At 36.4% G+C, this 19413-nt stretch overlaps 1 protein-coding gene across 2 annotated transcripts in view; it reads left to right on the forward strand.

Moving 5' to 3' along the window:
* The window catches only part of ME1 (malic enzyme 1), a 154031-nt gene that overhangs the window by 69623 nt on the left and 64995 nt on the right, over window positions 1–19413 (forward strand). For both annotated transcript variants that reach the window (XM_036379346.2, XM_036379347.2), the window contains exon 6: window positions 16088–16191. In XM_036379346.2, the coding sequence (XP_036235239.1) occupies window positions 16088–16191 (104 nt within the window). The remainder of the gene's footprint in view (window positions 1–16087; window positions 16192–19413) is intronic.

Consider the following 19413-nt stretch of genomic DNA (forward strand, 5'->3'; position numbering starts at 1 on the left):
TTAAAAAAAAAAAAAAGTGATAAAATTTTTCTCTGTACCATGCTGAGCTGGGTGTGGAGGAAGTACTAGTTTTTTCTTTAGATGTATCTGAGATGAATTGAAAAAAATCAAAAGATAGATTAAAGGTAAGGCTCTTACTGAAAATGAAATGATCCTGGTCCAATGAGAGTTTACAGAATTTTGGTTGACTTATTTTTTTACCCTTGAAAGACATTTGAATTCTTACTTTTTCTTTTAAGAAATCAGACTAATGAAAAAGCAAAGCAGGCCTCCTGTGTTACTGGAGAAAATGCAATTTAAAGTATGCATTTCTGTGAAAAATAATAAAACACTTGTGGGTTTAAGGTATCTCAGGATTTTTTTCAGCTCTGAAAAGTTCAATATCTTTATCAGTGACTTGGAGGCAATATTTTATTGTTCAAGGGTCGCAAAAGAGACATGGTCTTGTTAAAGTACTATTTCCAGACAGAGGAGTAATGAAATCTAGCAAGACTGATGCCTTGTGTTACATAGAAGTCAAACCAATGGTGAAAGGGTTTATTTTGACCATAAAAATTTTAATCTAATACTGGATGCTTAGCAGAGGAATGAGAACTGTGTTTATTTGATACCTTAGAAAAGGGGCTTTGACAAGTTCATGGCTGCCAGACCAATTCTAAACTAATCAATGTGTAAATTCAATACTGGCAACGGCCAGTTGTGGGAGATTTGGAAAGATTGTGTGTTAGTTTTAAATTTAAACCATTTACCATAAATTTTAGATAGAAAGCATCCAGCTCTTTCAAACAGTACCTTTACACAATGTGGAAGAGCCAGGACAGCTCATATTGAAAGGACCTTTTACACAGTCACTTTCTAGCAGAAGACATTGTGGTGCTCTGAGCACCAGCACGGTGCCATGTGGATTGCTCAGGGATCTGAGGTCATTCCAGCTGCAGCTGCAATGGCTGTAAAGAAGCTGGACACACAAATATTCTCTTGCCCTGTGTAGACACAGCTAAAAAGCTGATGGGTCACATATATGTACCCTTAATGTGCAGATGAATCGTGATGGCCAGTTTGCTTTTAAAAAAATGTGTATCTGAACTGTTGGTCTCTTCTCCAAAGTAATAAGGGATAGGATGAGAAAAAATGGCCTCAAGCTGCACCAGGTGGGTTTTAGATGGCATATTAGGAAGAATTTCTTCACAGAAAGGGTTGTTAAACATTGGAACAGACTGCTCAGGGAAATGGTAGAGTCCCCATCCCTGGAGGTATTTAAAAGCTATGTAGCTGTGGTGCTTAGAGGCATGGTTTAGTGCTGGACTTGGCAGTGCTGGGTTAACAGTTGGACTCACTGATCTTAAAGGTATTTTCCAACCTAAGTAATTCTATAATTCTATGATTTAAGCACTGAAAAGTGCACAATAGGGAGAAATATGCAGGGCAGCTGCTAAGGCAGCTACTCCTTCCTCTGTGACAGTTCAGGGACTTGTGGGTTGCTATTTCAAGATGTCTCCTACATGCTTGCTTTGGAATATTTTTTTTCTCTTAACTTACTAAAATATTGAAGTACAGGAATGTGATGGTTCTCACAGTTGCCCTAAATAGGTCAATGAGCATGCCCAGGCTGGCAGTTCCAACTCCTCTGGAGGAATCATAGGCATCTGTGCTGGAATATGCAGTCCAGAAAAGCTGAGGTGCAAATTCAGGCTCAGCTTTTCAGCTTATCCTAGCTAGCTTTCTGTATTTCCCCATATTACTTCCAGTTGTTCTAAGAATTTTTAGTAGCCTTCCAGTCATATTCTTGAGGAGTACCTACATATAAATGTGCAAATGAAAGCTGATGAGAAAACAGAAACAAACCTGCTTTTATTATTCATATTTCAGACAAAATAGAAACCTGGACAGTAGAAAACTGATTATAGAGGAAACCTGCAATTTCATACCTTATCAAATCAAAAATATAGATGTGTCAAGTAAATAAATTGTGCAGAGCTGCAGGGATTTCTAAATAAAAGACGATAACAATTTGCATTTATATGTAGAGTAGTGCCACTTCTACACTTCTTTTTAAATGTAGTAAATATGTAATGGGAATGAGTATGCTCTCTTTATGAGATTAAACATTTTAAATTTAAATTTTTAAATTTTAAATTTATTATTTTAAAAAGGTCCTGTTGCCTTCCCCTTGAGTGATGATTGTTAGAACTGGAGACGTTTCAGTGGTAGTTTTACTGTAACATAGCAATAACATTTCCTGAATTCTATGAATAGAGGTTGGTCCTCTCTATATAAAAAGAGTCTATTTTTGTATCTGGTGCAATATGAGAATCTCATTTCTAAGTTATATTCTCCAGTGTGCTCGCTAGTAGTTTTGCATATTTCTGCAATACAAATGACACTATGTGTGATCAAAACAGGTTTCCAGATGTGCAGCTTTTCATTTAGGTATGTTGAAATGTTACTGACCAAATTAACCTGGGTGATGGAGAGAGGCTTTTTTTACATGCTCCCAAAATAATCAGGCCAAGGAAAGTGCTTAGAGGTAATGCTGTGGCTCAGTTGTGCTGAGTTCCAAGCATTAATTAATTAATAATAGTTAATTAACTAACTATTTATGAAGTAAATATTTTGTGTATTTTTTTATTTTTTGGTTGCTGCCTGTCTGTGCCAGTCTGGTAGGAGATAATTGCATTTCCCTTTAACAGTTAAGTTTTTTTTTTACAATTGGATTTTTTCCCAGTAGATCTTGCTGCTGTACTGCCTTCTCTGGTAGTATACAGTCAGCACTTGAGGAAGGGAGAAAATAGATGACCATTCCTTTCTCTCCCCCTTTCTGAACTTTGAGTTGGCAAGAAAACAATGTGATCGGATGCTAATTTCTCTAGAGTCAGTGTCATGAGTAATTTTTTCCATTCTCCAGTGTTAAGAAGTATTGAAAAGTAATATGATATCTGAATTTGAAGTCCTGTCTAGCCCATTGTGAAAGAGAAAAACTGCTTTATTTTGTCAGAATTGGTAGTCTCCTTTTAAATCTATTCAGTTACTTGACATGGACTGAATTTGTGTTAGAAGAGGGAATGGACACTGATTTTTGTAGATGTGTGCTCTAAAATTGAGGGGTTTAGTGTTATCTTCCCAGTATGTTTCAAAAGATCCACGTCTAAAATAAATATGGCATCATCAATCTCTCCTATACATGCTTTATTTAAGTAACATGAACACCTGGAACTGTGCCAGCATCCATATTACACTTGCAGATTTAAAAAATGCTCTGGAGAAGGGATGGCACTTACATCCAGGCCCACCATTTTCCCTCGGTGCAGGGACTGGTGGGTAACATATTAGAGTGGATCATGAGTATCTGACAGCTGATGTTCTTCTGTAATTTTTGAGTTTTCCTTTTCTTGCTCTTTAATGCTCTTATTGAATAGCTACAATATGTCTGTAATACAGTCACAACTTGAAAATTTCATATGTTATTTCTACTCAGTGTTTTAACTCAGATGGGTTGAGAATATGTAAGTGTAGTAATAAATCTAGATTTAGTAGTAATCTAGTTTTATGTGGTAATAAATCTAGATCCAAGATACTGAGATTTCCAGTGTGTTTCAGTCTTCTAAAGGCAACTCTTTGAGTTTGTCTTTTGTCCCTAGCCTTCTGCAATTTTTTAATTACTTCTTCTGTATCTTCTGTCTTACTGTGTATTTCCATGGCTATATTAAATCTTCAAGAAAATTGTGTACAAATGTCTTCTGCTTCCTAGGAATGCATTCCACTAATGATATATTAAGGGAGCTGAAACACAAAACATTGCCTACCCCTTTCATGAAGTAATTGTGCCCAGAGGGGAACAGCATTTCCCACAGTATTTAGAGCTGTTAAAAGTTTTGACTTATTCTCAAATGTAGAAGATCATTTGCTATTCTTTACCATGGTGTTCCCAAGGGAGCATATTGCATCTCCTCTCTTGTTTTCATTTAGCTTCTTTTCTCATATTTTGTTAGGCATACATCAACAGCTGTGAGTACCAGTGCTTTTACCAATAAAACTCAAATATAAATGGGCCTGGATTTTAAGCATTTATTCTCTTTAAATATTTTTCTTTGTTTCAGAATATGTACACTATCAGCATTTTCTTTAATGTTGCAGTCACTTGTAATGGTCTTTGTTCTTTACTATTGCAGTAGAAAGGCATTCTGTGTTTACATTACTACTGTTATGGTTCTCATCTTCTTTTACCCTAACAGAGGGTGAAAAATACCTTGATCCTCATTTCCTGTCAGTAGCAAAAGTACTTACAGTCCTTTCTAAATACATAAAAAAAAAAGAGGAAATATTTATTTTTTCACCCGGGACTTACTGTTGTTATTATACAGCAAAATGTTAGTGCATTTTAAAGAATTCATCCACTTGTTCCTTGTTCCAGTATAATTAAATTAAAGGAGACTTTCAAGTACGTATGATCTTTTTAAGATGCATGTTGTATAAGATAATATATTATTGCATATTTCAGTGCCAGATTACATCCACCATCATTCTAAATTGCCTTTCCTAAAGTTCTCTTATGCTTTCATAAAATACTAAAGATGTATTTGCAGTCTTCTTGTAACCATCCAGCCTTTCCATGTTGCCTATGTACTAAACCCAAATCTAGACTTTTCTGGTATACCCACTTAGGTAGCAATGTTTCTGCCTCTTTCTTTCCCGTACTTAGGGTTAACTGGAATGGACAGTTATAATCTTGTGTTTGAATTATTAGTCTTGAGAGTCTGGAGCCAAACAAGGTAAGCTCAGAAAGACTTAAAAAGAGATGTGGAGCTTGTCATCTTAACTTAAGCTAATCCTCCTGAGCTAATTTTGTAAGGGGAACAGGTGCTGCTTCTTGTAGAGGAACTGTCTCAAATGGGTCTGATAAATTGTATTTTAAAAATGGTTTTTAATATTTTTTTACTTGTTGACTATATAAAGAGCCTAGACTAGTTTAGATCTGGAAGTATCCAGTATAGGTTCTTAAGTTAGTTAACATGAATTCATGCTCAGTTTGCACTCACTTGCTTCTCTCTGCATCTGATTCGTGGTTACTGTCTGACTCAGGGGACTTGTACAGAGACTGAAACTTGGTTTTGAACTTGTGTCAACCTCTTACTAAAGAAACTCTTATCTTTGAGAAGTGTCATTCTACTGCTCTATGAGAAATGCCATTCCACTGCTTAGTGCGTGAGAAGACCTCAGCAATTGTCTGCTACTTTTGATCTATTTTTATCCTTTAAATATTGTCCTTTTGGCTAGGAATATATGGTATTCTTTTTCTGTGACTGTTAATTTATTATTGTGACATTTGCTATTTGTGATGATTTATTTTGTGAAATGTTCTATTTCGTTAGACCACAAAAAATGTGACAAAACTAGGTGGTGCCTCACATTTTCATGTTTACCAAACAATGTGTTGGCAATGATTTTTAAGACCTGGGAAGCTGAAGAGAGGAGGCGTTTAGAAGAAAGAATATAGGTGGTGACAGAGGATTTAAGTCACAGTTTCAGCTGACACTAGAGCGAACGAGCTGTGTACTTTGGTTACAGGCAGTTCTGTCAGTCCATTTAATTTCTTCTTACTTCACTTTCCAGAGCAAGGGGATCTATGAAAGAGGGCAGAAATGCATATCTGGAAATGCTTATTTTGGATAACATGCATGAATATCCATAGACTAAATTGATGGCAGACTTTGTTTGAAGATACATTGGACCTTTCCAATTCTTTATGCTCAGAAGACAGCAACAGATAGTGTTTGTTTTCATTGGCTTTCACAGTAACTGCTGTCAGCCTCTTCAGCAGTTTCACAGGCAGTGGGGGGAGACAAGAGAAGGAATGGGCATAAATATAGCTATTATCACGAAAGGTGGGAAAATATGCATTATTTATGGCTCCACATAAGACAGCCTAGCATCTGGGACAAAGCTTGTCACGCTTGAATTGTAAGGTGCTCTTACAAATGTTGGCCTTGCACTAGCAAGTGTACTTTGTGCGCAGAATGACTTTTTATTTTTTTTGACTAGTGGTATGACAGATATATAATTGAGAAGCCAGCACCAAAATAATATCAACGTATTTTTTCAGTTCAGGGGACACTGTTGATGTGACTTGTTGGTTTAGGAAGAGGTCCAACCCGTTTGGCTCCAAGAAAGAAAATGTCTGAATGTTGTCACAGGAGACAGGGATGTCAGGGTCAAAGGAAAGACCATGTGGAAATAGCTTATGAAAGTAAATGAAATAAATAGATGTAAGTTTAATAAAACTGAGGAGAGGTCAAAACAAGTGGTGGAGATTTATAGTTACATGTGAATGAAAAAAAACCAACAAAATATCGTTACTGTTGATGTAGAAATGAGATATACTGGTAACCTAGAACAAGATTTTCAGTTCTGTAAATGGTATCTGTTGATATGTTAAAAGTCTGTTCAGTCTGATGTACTTGAGACACTCTGCTGTCATAATGTGCAAGCTGATACAATATTAAGAAAATCCTCTTTATTAGTATAATATTAACTATGAGTGAAAAAGGTCTTTGAAGGTTTTTTAAGGCTTATGTAATCTTTGTAATTTTTCTGATGAAGGAAAATTATTAAGATGGCATTCTTCTGAATACTGCTAATTAATAACAAGCCTTTGATGGTGTCATCTTCAAAACAATAAGTCTTTACTCTTTGCTGTTTCACTTTGTTGGTGGTTTGTTTTTAGATTTTGGGTTTGTTTGGGGTTTTTTTTTCTGTATTTTTGTCTGGTTTTGAAAGGATGAGTCCTTATAATTGGATATTCCAGCTACGTATCCTAAACAAAATTTGTCAGTGTAAGTGCATGAACATAAAGGGAATGATGTGTGCTTCTTGCTTTGCAAAAATGGTATAGAACAGTTAAATGTTTTAAAAGTGTTTGACCCACCCCAAGCAGCTGTATTTTATCACTCTCTTGATTAAGCTAAAAAATGTAATGTATTGAGATAGCTACACTACTGCTAACTACAGGGAAAAAGAAAGAGAAATATCTCCAACTTCTTTAAAGCATTTCACTGAGGCTAGAGTTGTCTTTTAGGGTACTATATAGGCTGCCATGAGTACTGCTTGGGCTCTTCTTAAAGATTATTGTTTGGCCACCTTATGTGATTTATTATAAACACTTATGGCTGGACCTTCAAGTAGGTTTTACCACATCATCCCTCATGTTTTTTGAGAGCAAGAAACTTCTGAAAGTTTGGTTGCAGTAATCTATTTCTATAGCTTCCAGTTCCCATTATCCATCAGCTGTATTTCAAAGTGTAGGGTATAGTAAAATGTTTCTTGATGTGTGACAGGATATGTGGCTGAGATTTTAGCCATGTAGCAGCTAGGGTTCATGAAGAAGAAATTGTAGTCTTTAACTCTGTGATACCTGTGGGGGTCAGTTGTGTAGGGAGCTTAATGGTCCATCTGAGCCTTTTCTGTGATTCAGTAAAAGCTTTTATAGCAAGTAGATACCAGGAGTTTCAGGAGATTTCCTGTGAGATTTCTTCTGAAAGTTATATTAATAAAATAGATGAGATTTCTCAGATTTTTCTGACTATTGTTTGTATGTTAAAATATTAGTGATTACATGCAGTGCAATGTGCTGAAGTCCTAAATGATGTTGGATTCTTCAGGACTATTGTTTTCTCAATAGGCAAATGATTAAGTTTTTCAAGAAATGCCACTGGCATGCAGACAGCCATTTGTTTTCAGTTTTACTGTGTAAAAGAGTTATGCATGCTAAAATTGTGTCGGATGAGATGTCCCTCCAAAACCATGGTTCTGAGTGTCTTCCAAGTTCCAACTCGAATTACAGGCATTTATGGAATTGGCATTGTCCCTATCCCTCCAGACAGATGTTAACATCAGGAGAGGCCTCTGCATTATATTAAACATAATGCAGAGTATTTATCTTGCTGTTTTGCTTTGTTTTGTTTTCTTAAAATGCACAATGACTTATCCTCCTTGTTCTCCTTGCTAATTCTGCTAGATATGGTTCTAGGTTTGAAAAGACCTGTAAGATCACTGGGTCGCACTGTTAACCCAGCACTGCCAAGTCCACCACTAAACCATGTCCTGAAAATGCCACATGTACTTTTAAATACCTCCAGGAATGGGAACTCAACCCCTTTTCTGCTTCTCAGCTTGTTCTAATGCTTGAGAACCTGTTCTGTAAAGAACATGCACTTCATCCATGGTGACAGGTACCCTGTTCATAGAAAGCATTCCGTTATTTTCAGATTGGCACAATTAGCACAGGAAATAAATCTTTCTATACTTCTCCTCAATATTTTTCCAAGATTAGAAGTTATTTCCCCTTCATCCTAGTAATCATGTACCTTAGTTATGAGCTGCTTGTGACAGCTGCTACTTGGTGCAGAAGTAAATGTAGATTTAAAAGAAGGACCTGATGAATCCCTATGGTGCTGATACACAAGCATGGTACTAGGAGAACTCTGGTGCTTTAAAGATCAGTCTAACAAGGAATTTATTATGTTAGTTTTGAAGCTAGCTTTCTGTAACGGAAGATGGTGGCACAATTGTATGTTTAAAATTGAAAACCTTTTTAGATTTTCATTTTCTAATATGAAAAACTATCAAGCTAACTTGCTAGCTTTGAAGGCAGTTTTTTCTTTTTTCAATTATAGTACCTTCATAAAAAACATATAATCCAATCCTCAGGAAAATGCCTTATTTTCTCCTTATGAACAGGGCATGACTCATGATGGCCATCCTCTTAAACATATATCTAATAGTTTTTAGAAGGTAAACTGGTTGAAAATAATCAAGCTGTAAGCTGTTTGACCTAAAAAAAAAGGTTCCAATGGCATTTAAATTTCAGGGAAACACCATTATTTTTTTGCTTTATCTGCTGGCTAGCAAAGTTATGCTTGAGGTATGTTTCACTACTGCAGCTCCCAGGTCTTTCCTGTTTGGAAACTGCCATAAAGATCAAGGTTCACAGAGCAGTTTTTGCCATATTGTCCAAGTAAATTTACTGCACTAATTTTTTTAATATCAATGGTAACTTACTGAAAAAGCTTTGTTATTGTTGTGTGAATCTCTTGTACTGGTGTACTGGAAAGGTGAGCAGGTGGAGTGAAAGCTAAATTGCTTTGAAAAAGATATAATTAATCTGATGTCAGATGTATTATTGCTTTAAAAATTTTTAAATTTTAGTATTCAATGAAAAGTATGGCTGTATATGGTTAGCCTAGCTGTAGTGTGTATTACTTATAGTTTTTAGAGCCCACCAAGTAGAGAGGTTCAGGTATCATTGTGAATTCCAGTTTGTTTTGAAAGGAACTTCTTGAGCATATGCATCATTAATGGACCACTGGCTGTAAACAGCTGTATGTTTCAAGCTCAGAAATCTTGAATTACACCTAAAAATCATAAGAGAAAATTTCTATAAAAGTATAATTTCTATAAAATGTTTTATCATTCCCAGCATTTTGGAGTTTAGCTATGAGAGTGACTCAGGTGTATGTAGAGACTCACACTAGAAGGCAGCACTCTTCTGCCACTGGGCCATCAACAGCCCTTGAGCTCTTCATCTATCACTTGGTTCCACAAACTGACTCGTGGACACAAGTGAGTCATGCCCCAAACACAAATGCATTGTCTGACTTGGAAGAGACAGCAGTCCCTTGAAAAACCTGAAAAATCAAATGCATGTTGCCCCTTGCTGCTGCAACTTTCTGTCTTTGGATTTTGCACTTGGTGCTCCCTTGCTAATGAGGGCTCACATGCGGTGTATCTAAGGTATGTTTGTAAATGCTACCCTCAGGGTGCTGGGTGCTCTTCAGCTTTGCGTGCTCACTCTCGGGAATGTGTTTGACTTCCTGGAAGAGCCCTTGTGGTAGCCATGGCACGGGATGGGGGGAGGCAGGCAGATGGTGCCGTGCGAGGGGGCTGGAGGCTTGTGCCCCTGGGCACGCAGCCACGGTGTGCCCCCAGCCCTCGCACACTGGGGCCTTTATTCAGTGCCACAGACATGCGCCGGAAACATCCCACAGAATGTCCTTGGCACAGCCTGGCTTTGTGCAGTCCTGCTTGGGGTGGGCTGTGGTAATTTCATAGCGTGTTACAAGATTCCTTCATGAGGCATTCTTTCCAGCCATTAGAGGGATTTTTATTTTGTTGTTAAAGTTTGCTGGAGCTGACAGTTTTTCAGCTGGGCAAGGCTGTCTGCATGCGTGGGAAATCGCTGGAATATAAGCGACAAGGTTCAGTGAGCATAGAAGCTACAACTGGTAATTTCTCTTCAGCTTAGAAATGAGTAAACTCCCTGAGCAGAAGCAAGCACAGGTTGTAAAGGTCACATTGACACTTTAATAACTTTATGAAATTAAATAACAAGTTTGGCTTAATAAATGAAGCCTGTCTTTAAGGAGAAATAATTTCAAATGTCTAGTCTGGGTTTGCAAATCTGTAGTATCATTATACATATATGAAAGAGAATATATTCTCTGTATTTTTTTACCACAACCTTAAATTCTTTTAAGCAGAATTTTTAAACACCATAACTACTTTTCTGTTACATCAGGATATTGCTTCACCAGAGTTTTAGTAAGTTTTAATATTTTGAACTGTCTCAAAAAATCATAATACTCTTTGCTAATAACTTTATTCCATAGAAGTCATTCCTTTCAAGCACTGCATTCAAGATTGATTACAAAGGAGCACTATGAATGTATTATCTTTTAAACACTTAACTATTGAAGGTCTAGAATTTTGTCTGACCAGACAAGGGACAATTTTCAGTGATGTTTTTAGGCTTACAGGTGGGAAAATAGTAATTATAGTATGGCCATATCTTTGTATCTAAAGAACTGGCAGCTGCTTGGTTTTGGTAAGGTGAGCACAGCTGGGATCAACTGTTAAAACTCATGTCTGGTGTATGGGGTTTTTTCTCCTTTTTTTTTATAGCTAGAATGACCCATTTTACCAATTTACCATAGAATACCAATTTTTGGCATTCGATGTTGGGATCTTTTGTGACATCCTGTCCTATGGAGGAGCCCATGGAGGAAATGGAGGGACAAAGAGAGCTACTGCTCTGTGTGCCAGTACCTGTTTTGGAGATGTCTACATAAAGTATTAGCTGAGATTCCCAAAGATGAGATCTCCTTCTTTTAGGGAGAAACAGAGTAAGGCTCCTTTTATTCTTGTGCAAGAAGCCCCTTGCTAACATTTGCAAATGTGTTGATAAAGGTCTGGTCTGATAAAGGCTTTAAATAGGAGGGGTCGTGATTTCTTAGTGAGTATGTCATATGGCTAGTGTAATTCAAAGAAAACAAAATCTCAGAAAAAATTTTAGATTCTTTGATTATGCAACTTATTTTTGCAAAGTATTCTACACCCTCAAACCCAATTACTAGCATTCAACTCATCCAAAGTTCACTTAGCATTTTGGAAATACAGAATTTGTTACACATATTAAGGTCATCATCCTGTATTTCAGGCTTCAAAACAAGCTTATTCAAAGAAAAGAAAGGCCTTCTAGTCTACTATAAGTTGAAATCTTACACACTTTTTAATGCTGTGAAAAACACTTTGCAGCCATAAGCAGTTCTTGAAGGACAGAAAATTGTGATTCAGCATGTTAGTGCTTCCAAGCTGAAAGTTTAAATGAATGCAGATTGATTACTGGGTGATGAGTATTGATGGAAGCTTGAAGTTAAGTCCAAAACATTGGCATGTTCCTAACCAGCTAACTGTTTTTATTGGAAAAAGTTTCACATCAAGTGAAATTTCAATCTTGTGGAATAATAATAGACGTTTGGAATATGCAACTTTCCTGGAGAGCAGAAACCCTCCTTTGCTCACCAGCCCTTCCCCAACCTGTTAAAACTGAGACAAGAAAGTTACAGAAAGAATTTAGAATGTATTAATGTAAGAAAATTTTAAGACTTGAAAAAGCAGCAGCCTCCCCCTGGTGTTTTTGGTAACTGTGTGCCCGTTAGATGAATCATGCTCTGAAATGTGTTTAATTTCTGGCATGTGGCACGTCTTTGTCCCAAAGCTTCAGATGTCCCATACAAATACAATTCTTTTAGCTCTGTGATTGTGACTCTAATGCAAATAATTTCCCACTGTAGAGCTGCTGGAGGGTTTTGGCATTTTAATGGCGTGGGGTTATGCTACTCTGAAGCATTACCATACACCAAACACTGTCTACACAGCACTGATTGGTTCTGAACTATGCCTGCTCCATCTTTGTCAGTGGAAGGGCTTCGGGTCTTGCAGATGTTCCCCTACAATTTTCCATGAAGCTGTTCACTGAAGTATGTATTTGTTCCAAAGAAACATCTCAGTGCCAAGTTTGGGAATAAATGACATTTCAGTGTGTTTGTGCTCAACTGATGAAATATTTAAGCGTGCAGTTTTCTGTTTCTCACTGTCTTGGCTTTTGTAGCTAAATTAGAGCCAGGTGCACAGCTCAGCCTTGCTTGAACTTTGATGGTTTGCTGATCTCTTTAAGTAAGATGGCATAAGTGATTTTCTTAAAACCCCTGAAGGTCATTACAGTTTTAATGTGCTCGGGTGGTGCTTCAAAGAACTTGTTATTTTGCACAGCTAATTCTAAATAGATCTACCTGATATTTCCACTACCACTACCAGAACTTTAAAAAAGCCCTTTATTCTTAGAAAACACTATTTCTGTTAAAGCTTGAATGTACCATATTGGTAAACCTAAATGTTTCAGAACTTTTTTTAGTCTTTGAATAAACATGTCTAAAAATAAGCTGGCATCAACTTTTTCAGTATCATGTGATATGTATAACAAACCAACTAACCTGGGAAAAGGAGAGTTATGTTTTGAGAGAGATTTGATTTCCAAAACAACAAACCAAAGTTTAAGCTTTGACAACAAGCTAGGTAACAAAAGAAACCCAAGTCATTGAGGAAAAGTACCTAATCATCATGTCAGTTTGACATACTCGATTGTATGATGGAACTTTTTTTTTTTGGTAATCTGTTTTGAAAGCCATGAAATAGTTGGTAGCAAATGTTAATCTCTCAAGATGTGTGAACCCTCCAAAAAAAACAAGCACCACGGTCCTGGTTTGCATGGTGTTGACCTGAATAAGGGGATAATGTGCTTAAGCAGCTTTTTCATTCTTCAGCGGCCTTTGGAAAGGGAGCGGCTCCACAATGGTTTGCCACTCAGGGCGCAGACGTGACCACTGTTCTTTTCACTTGCTGAATGTTTCATTCTTTTGTGTCCGCCACGGGTTTCTTCATACGTTGTTCCAAACAGGACCATAAAGGAACTTTTTGGGGCTATTTCATGTCAAACTGTAACGTTTGTTAAGCAGAATGCACTGAGCTGTAAAGGAATTCTGAACTGTGAGTATATAGCAGGCCAAGCTTTTCATCAGAGATGTGTCGCTGAATTAATTGTCTCTGCTTGTGAGACTTCCCAGGCTAGAGGTTTATAAACACTCCAGAAACACTGTAATAATTCTTTTAAGTATTTCACATTAAATTTCAGCATCAAAGATAGGTGAATGCTCACAGATATGAAAAATGCAGAAGTAGCAAAAGGAGTGTAGGAGCCTATGTATGTTTAAAGGCTGATTTAGCACTTTTTGAACAGAATAATGTGATGCCTGTTTCTCTTGAACTTTCACAGAATCACTGCCCATCTAAACTGCCTTCTTGAAGGAATTAGACTGGTTCAATCTGGCTGCAAAGTGTTTTAGAAACATGTCTTCAGAATTTAAAAAATAAAGAACCAAAGATTTGGTTTTCACTTTGAGCATTGTTTTATAAAATGAGAAAACAGGCATTGCTTAATAAAAAGCTTGTGGAAGCTCTTCAAAAAGAGCAAATCAGTTTAGGAAGAAAATTAGGAGAGTTGGAAAGGGATTAAGTTATTTACTCTGAATTGGACAGTGGAACATGCGGTATCCATGCACAGGACATGGAATAGCAGAAGCCTACGGGCATGGAAAACTGCAGCAATGGGATTTTAGAGGTGAGATTGCTGCTTCTGTGTCCTACCATGATGTTCCTGACAGAGGCTTCTGAGCTTGGCTGTTCTTCTTTCCCACCTTGTGTGCTCAATCTGGTGAGAAGTGTTAGACAACTCATATGGGCTCTCCAAAATTGCCTGAAGATTTCCAGTTGTTAAAAAGTTAATTTGCACTTTGTGCAAATTCATCCTCCAGATACATAAATTTATCCTTGATTTTTCAAGTTTTCTTGAGATAATTTTTAATAACTAGAAAAACTTAAAATGGAAATGAAAAAAGAATTTCAGAAATAGTTCTTGACTATAAAGTTTGAAGTGATTATATCAAAACAAGAAGACTATACAAAAGGGAAAATTACATTGACAAATATTAGATCAAACTCTTGCCAGTTTTTCCTGCAGCATCTAGAGTAGGTACAGAATTATACTTTGATTTTGCTGCTAGAATATTTAGCATAATGTGAATACACAGGCAAAATTATTTCTGAAAAAATGTGCTCCTTAGACATGAATGCTACAGTGTGTTGGTGAAGGGAATAAATGAAATATTTACAGTGTAATAATGTCACCTTCACTTACAAAGTAATTTTAATTTTGAGCTTTGTGTTTCACTTCAAAAAGCTGAACTAACAACTTCTGAATGGCTGTAAGTAATGTATTAAAAATTGCTCTGAATTGGTGATTAATTTAGCAAGAAAATTCAGCTTTAATACCTGCTTGATTTTTTTAAAGATTCTAATCTTATTTCTTGACATCTTTGTGGAGGTGGGGAGAAATGTGAGGGAGATATAAACATCTCTGTCTATAGGTCTGTATCAGGAACTCCTGGGGAAGCAGAATGCCACCAAAGATTTTAAGTTCCGTACTGATTCAAATAATTCTTTAACAAGGGCCTGTGACCTAGAGGATTTTTTTTTTTCAGTTTTACAATTTAAAACAAAGCTGGGATGGGAATTTAGGCCCTTCTCTAAAATTCAGAAATCAGATTTCTGTTTCCCAGTCTGGGTCAGGAAGAGAAAACTTTCCAGACTTTTTGCTTAATTTTGCATTCTGAAGACTCTCACTTGGAAGACAAGTTGGTCTGTATTTTTCTTTACAATGTTTTTCTAGTTGAAGCTGATGTACAAAAAATTTCTGCCACCCTGTTGAGTTTACGAATTGGTTTTGGATGAAAAATGTTTTGCTAGCTTCTGAGTTATTCTGCAAGCTGTTTGGGCATGTGTGGGAGGATTGCACACTATAGACAATGGGGAAATTAGCTTATTTGTTTTCAGAGGCATGTGAGAAATAATAACAAAGAGTGTCTTTATACCTGAGTTCCTGGGAAAGCCAGTGGAAGTGTGACACTTGTTGTGGGGAAGTATAAATTTAGTAATTTGCAAGTTTAATTTGGAAGTACATCAAACCTTCTAGTAGTGAAGACATGGAGTGATACAGCCTTAGTGTTTTTATGGAAGTATGGGTCATATAGCTAAAGAAAGAAGTACAAGATCTAAGCATAGACAAATTCAGAAATCATATCCAACTGATGGAACATTGATAGCTGAAATTAAGAATTCTAGAATATAAACTGATAATCTAATAAGCTTGGAAGGAAAAGGGAATGGGTTGGTTATGTTTTGGCATATTAAATTTTAGAAAACTGCACATTTTCTGAATATCAGCTCATCAACACAGTTGAAATGATGCACTCTGGGAGAGATTTGTGAAACATTATGCTAAAATTAAGGAAAATGGCTTTTTTTAAAGGTCAGAGCACTTTCAGGATATAAAAGAAAAACAGAAAATTACTAAAACTTTAAAAGATACTTTTGAAACCTGACATTTCAGGGTAAACTTTACTTTTTTACTTGGAAACTATACACTTCCTTTGAGATTAGGGTATCCCTTTTCCTTGATACAAAAGGGTGTTTCTTTAATCTCTTTGTTTCTTTGGTCTTAATGTAGGGGTGGATAAATTGATATGTTCTTCATATGCTTGGGTTAATCCTCAAACACTCTATTTTTGTCCCTTTCTTATTAACTAAGAGTGTAGTATTGTAACTTGCTCATGTAATATTTCAAACTTTTTTTTTTCAACAGGCATTGCTGAAAGATCCTTTGTATATTGGGCTGAGACACAAGAGAATTAGAGGTCAAGCCTACGATGATCTTCTTGATGAATTCATGGAAGCTGTGACTGAAAGGTAAGTGATATATCTGTGCTACTTATTGATGAATTCCACTGTGAACTTCATCTTGAGAGAAATAAAGGTCAGTAGCTTATGAAAAGACAACAGAGTTAGGTTAGGTTCCGGATAATTTTTATTTTGAGCATAGAATTTTTTGAGTTTATAACTGCCTTAGGTATTTACCTTCAATATTGCAGTTTCTTGACTTGTATGAGCAACAAAATTCATCTGGATATAACTAGTTTTTCAAACTTCATTTTCAAGATTTAGATTTTCAGTGTTTAATTTTAAACGTCATGGTATTGGTACCAAGTCTGATCTTTCACTGCTTCTCTTTTCATATACAGAAAGTAGTTAAATTTATTATTAGACTGTGATGCATAAAATAGTTCTCCTTGCATGTCAAATAACACATTTGCTCATAGTTTCCTTGTTTGTTAAAGTATTTTGAGTTCTAGCTCTGCATTCAATGTGTATATCTAAAATAGCTCAGTTGCCAGGATCCTTAGTGGAATGTGTTTTCTCCATCTGCCTCCCAAAGGTGAGGCTGAGCTGTGGAACCTGGAAGTACTTTCCAGCTCCTCAGTCTTGCCTTGTGCCCCATCTGCATGAGAGACCTTACCTAGCTATACATAACTTCTTTCTGCCTTGGTTGCTGTGTAAAAGAAACTTGGCCAAGAAGTGGTATTAATTTCTGTGCCTGAAACCCATATTCTTTCATGTACTACCTACACTTTTCCCCATCATCCCCACTGCCACTCCCTTGTTCATAATCTTCCTATGGAAGTTGCTGGTGTGACTGTCCTGTTGTATGTTTGCTACTCTGCTGAAAAACACTGCAGATAACATTGGTGAACCTTTCTAATAGAGTAACCTCCCTAAAAGAATGTTCAGAGCATTAGAAATTGCTCTGTGGTCTGTTTTTTGAGAATCTCTAACATAATGCATTCTCTAACTTGCCCTTTCTTTAAAATGAGCCACTGTTCTTGATACTAAAGGAAATAATCAGAGTCAAGCAGAAGATTATCTCAGTAATGTTTGAAGGTCTGGTTGACATGTGTTTGTTACTTAAACATCTTTAAAGCTCTGTAATTTTGAGCAATTTTGAGCAATTTGTGTTTGCTTGACCTTCTGAAAGATCATTTTGTTCTCAGCTAAATCTGTCATGGTCAGCAGTGGTTGAAGTTCGTGTTTGAAGTGCAGCACTTAAAAATTGTAATTCCAACTTTGCGTGGTTTACTTGTGAATTGTTTTGCCTGTAGTGTGACACCTACATTCATTATGATACCCATTTACTAAGGTGAAGGGAAAAGTGATGTAGTTAAATAAAAATTGAGTCCAATTGCTCAATAATTTTACATTTCCTTAAATCCAGATTTGTGTTTAAAGTGCTGCTGGCAGACTTAGCACTTACAGCTGATTCTGGCACAGCAGGTCTGACTGTTAAACATGCAGGTCATGATTTCCTTTACAAACGTTGTGGTGATCAAGGTAATTGTATACTTTGGTTACATGATAGTTATTTTTTCCTTATGAAAGTTTCTATTATGTTTTTCCTCTTTTCACTTTTCTTAGCCTTCTGCTGTCTGTTTCACTGAGTATTTGCTTTGCTAATCTTAGATGCATGTTTGGTCTGTTAAATTTTATGTTAGTCATATTTATTGTTAGTTATTGCCATGGTGCTCCAAAAGAAGCTTTCTTATTTAGCACTGCCTAATCAGTTCTGGGAATGGGATAAATTCTGGTGAAATCTGCTGTCATGGTGTTTTCAGTACATCTCCAAGACATACATAATCATGAATAGTATAAAGCACAGGGCTGTCACGTATTTTTAATAAGTCTAAATTAAAGACAGGGTGATGACAGATATTTTCAAGTTGGAAAGCTATGTGAATTACCTCTTTTAGATCTTTTTCACCTTCATAATGCTCCAGAGAGGCCAAATGCTAAGAGAAGTGAGAGCCAGGTTTTAGCAGCATTGCCTGGGAGCAAGAAGGATTGGGCAGCAGTACAGGGCGGTGCGCTCTGTACAGTTAGAATTAGGCCCTTTTTATTGGCTTCCAGGGAATTTTCCTAGATGTCATCTTGAATGATTGTTAAATTTTGAAAATCTTAATTTTTTTTAAATTTATAAATTTTTATGCAGCATAATTTATAGTGTTTCGTGTTGAAATGTCACCTTTATACAATGAATGGCATGATAATAAAGAAAGTGCTTCATATAAAGGTATAGTTTCATCAACTGCAATACTTTCTTCTTCTCAGCTTCTGCTTATATTCACTCTAAAAAAGTTCCACTTATGAAACAAAATTATTTATGAAAGAGTCAGGATTAAAAGAAAAGAAAACCCCAAACCAACAAACCCTAAACTTAAGCTAATCATTACTTAAAGATTTTGGTACAGTATCCAGTGTGCTATCATGGCAGAATGGAACTAGTACATTATGATTTTTCCCACATGAGGGAAGGCAGGAACATATGGAAAGTATCTGGATTTCTGGTGACAAAAATCCAGTGAACAGCTTTTATTTATTTACATATGTATACATTTATCTGTTTGTTTATTTATTTATTACCAGTGCCAGCAGCTACCCTCTCTGAGGGCAGGTACTATAATTTCTCTGGGCATTACCAGGTGGTTCTTGCTTTTGTGTCAGTGCAATAATTTAGAGGAACAAGAATATTCTAAGTGGAAGGAATATTTTATGACAGGAGAAAAAGACGGACAGTTGTCTTCATCAGTGAAGAACATAATACCAACTGGAATTCAGACACATTTGTTAAGTTTCTGCCCTGTGCAGAAACGGGTCATAAAACATTTTATACAGACAAGTAAATTTTTCCAAATGACAAGTTGTTTTTAAATATCTATGTTTACAGAGGAAACTTTGAATGGAGGGATTGCTAAACAACACTTTGGTAGCTGGGATTGATCCACCAAACTTTCATGTGTAACCAGAGAAAATAACTCTCTTTTTATTCCAGTTCCTGTTTCTTTTCTGCTCAACTGTGATGATGCAAAGAGGAATATATCAGTGGCCAAGAGGTATTCATGTACAGCAGTGAAAGGATTATGGAAATGCTTGAGGGGAAAATATGTAGAATGGAGATGGAACAAGAAATGAAAGGAGAGGAAAAAAGCATCTTTTCAATAACAGGGACTTGAATTTCCTTGTCTAATGCAAGGAGGAGATTTAAAGAGTATGGAAATTTTTTCCCCATTTCAAAGCATATTT

This window comes from Molothrus ater, chromosome 3 (genome assembly GCF_012460135.2).
Source record: "Molothrus ater isolate BHLD 08-10-18 breed brown headed cowbird chromosome 3, BPBGC_Mater_1.1, whole genome shotgun sequence".
Lineage (NCBI taxonomy): Eukaryota > Metazoa > Chordata > Aves > Passeriformes > Icteridae > Molothrus > Molothrus ater.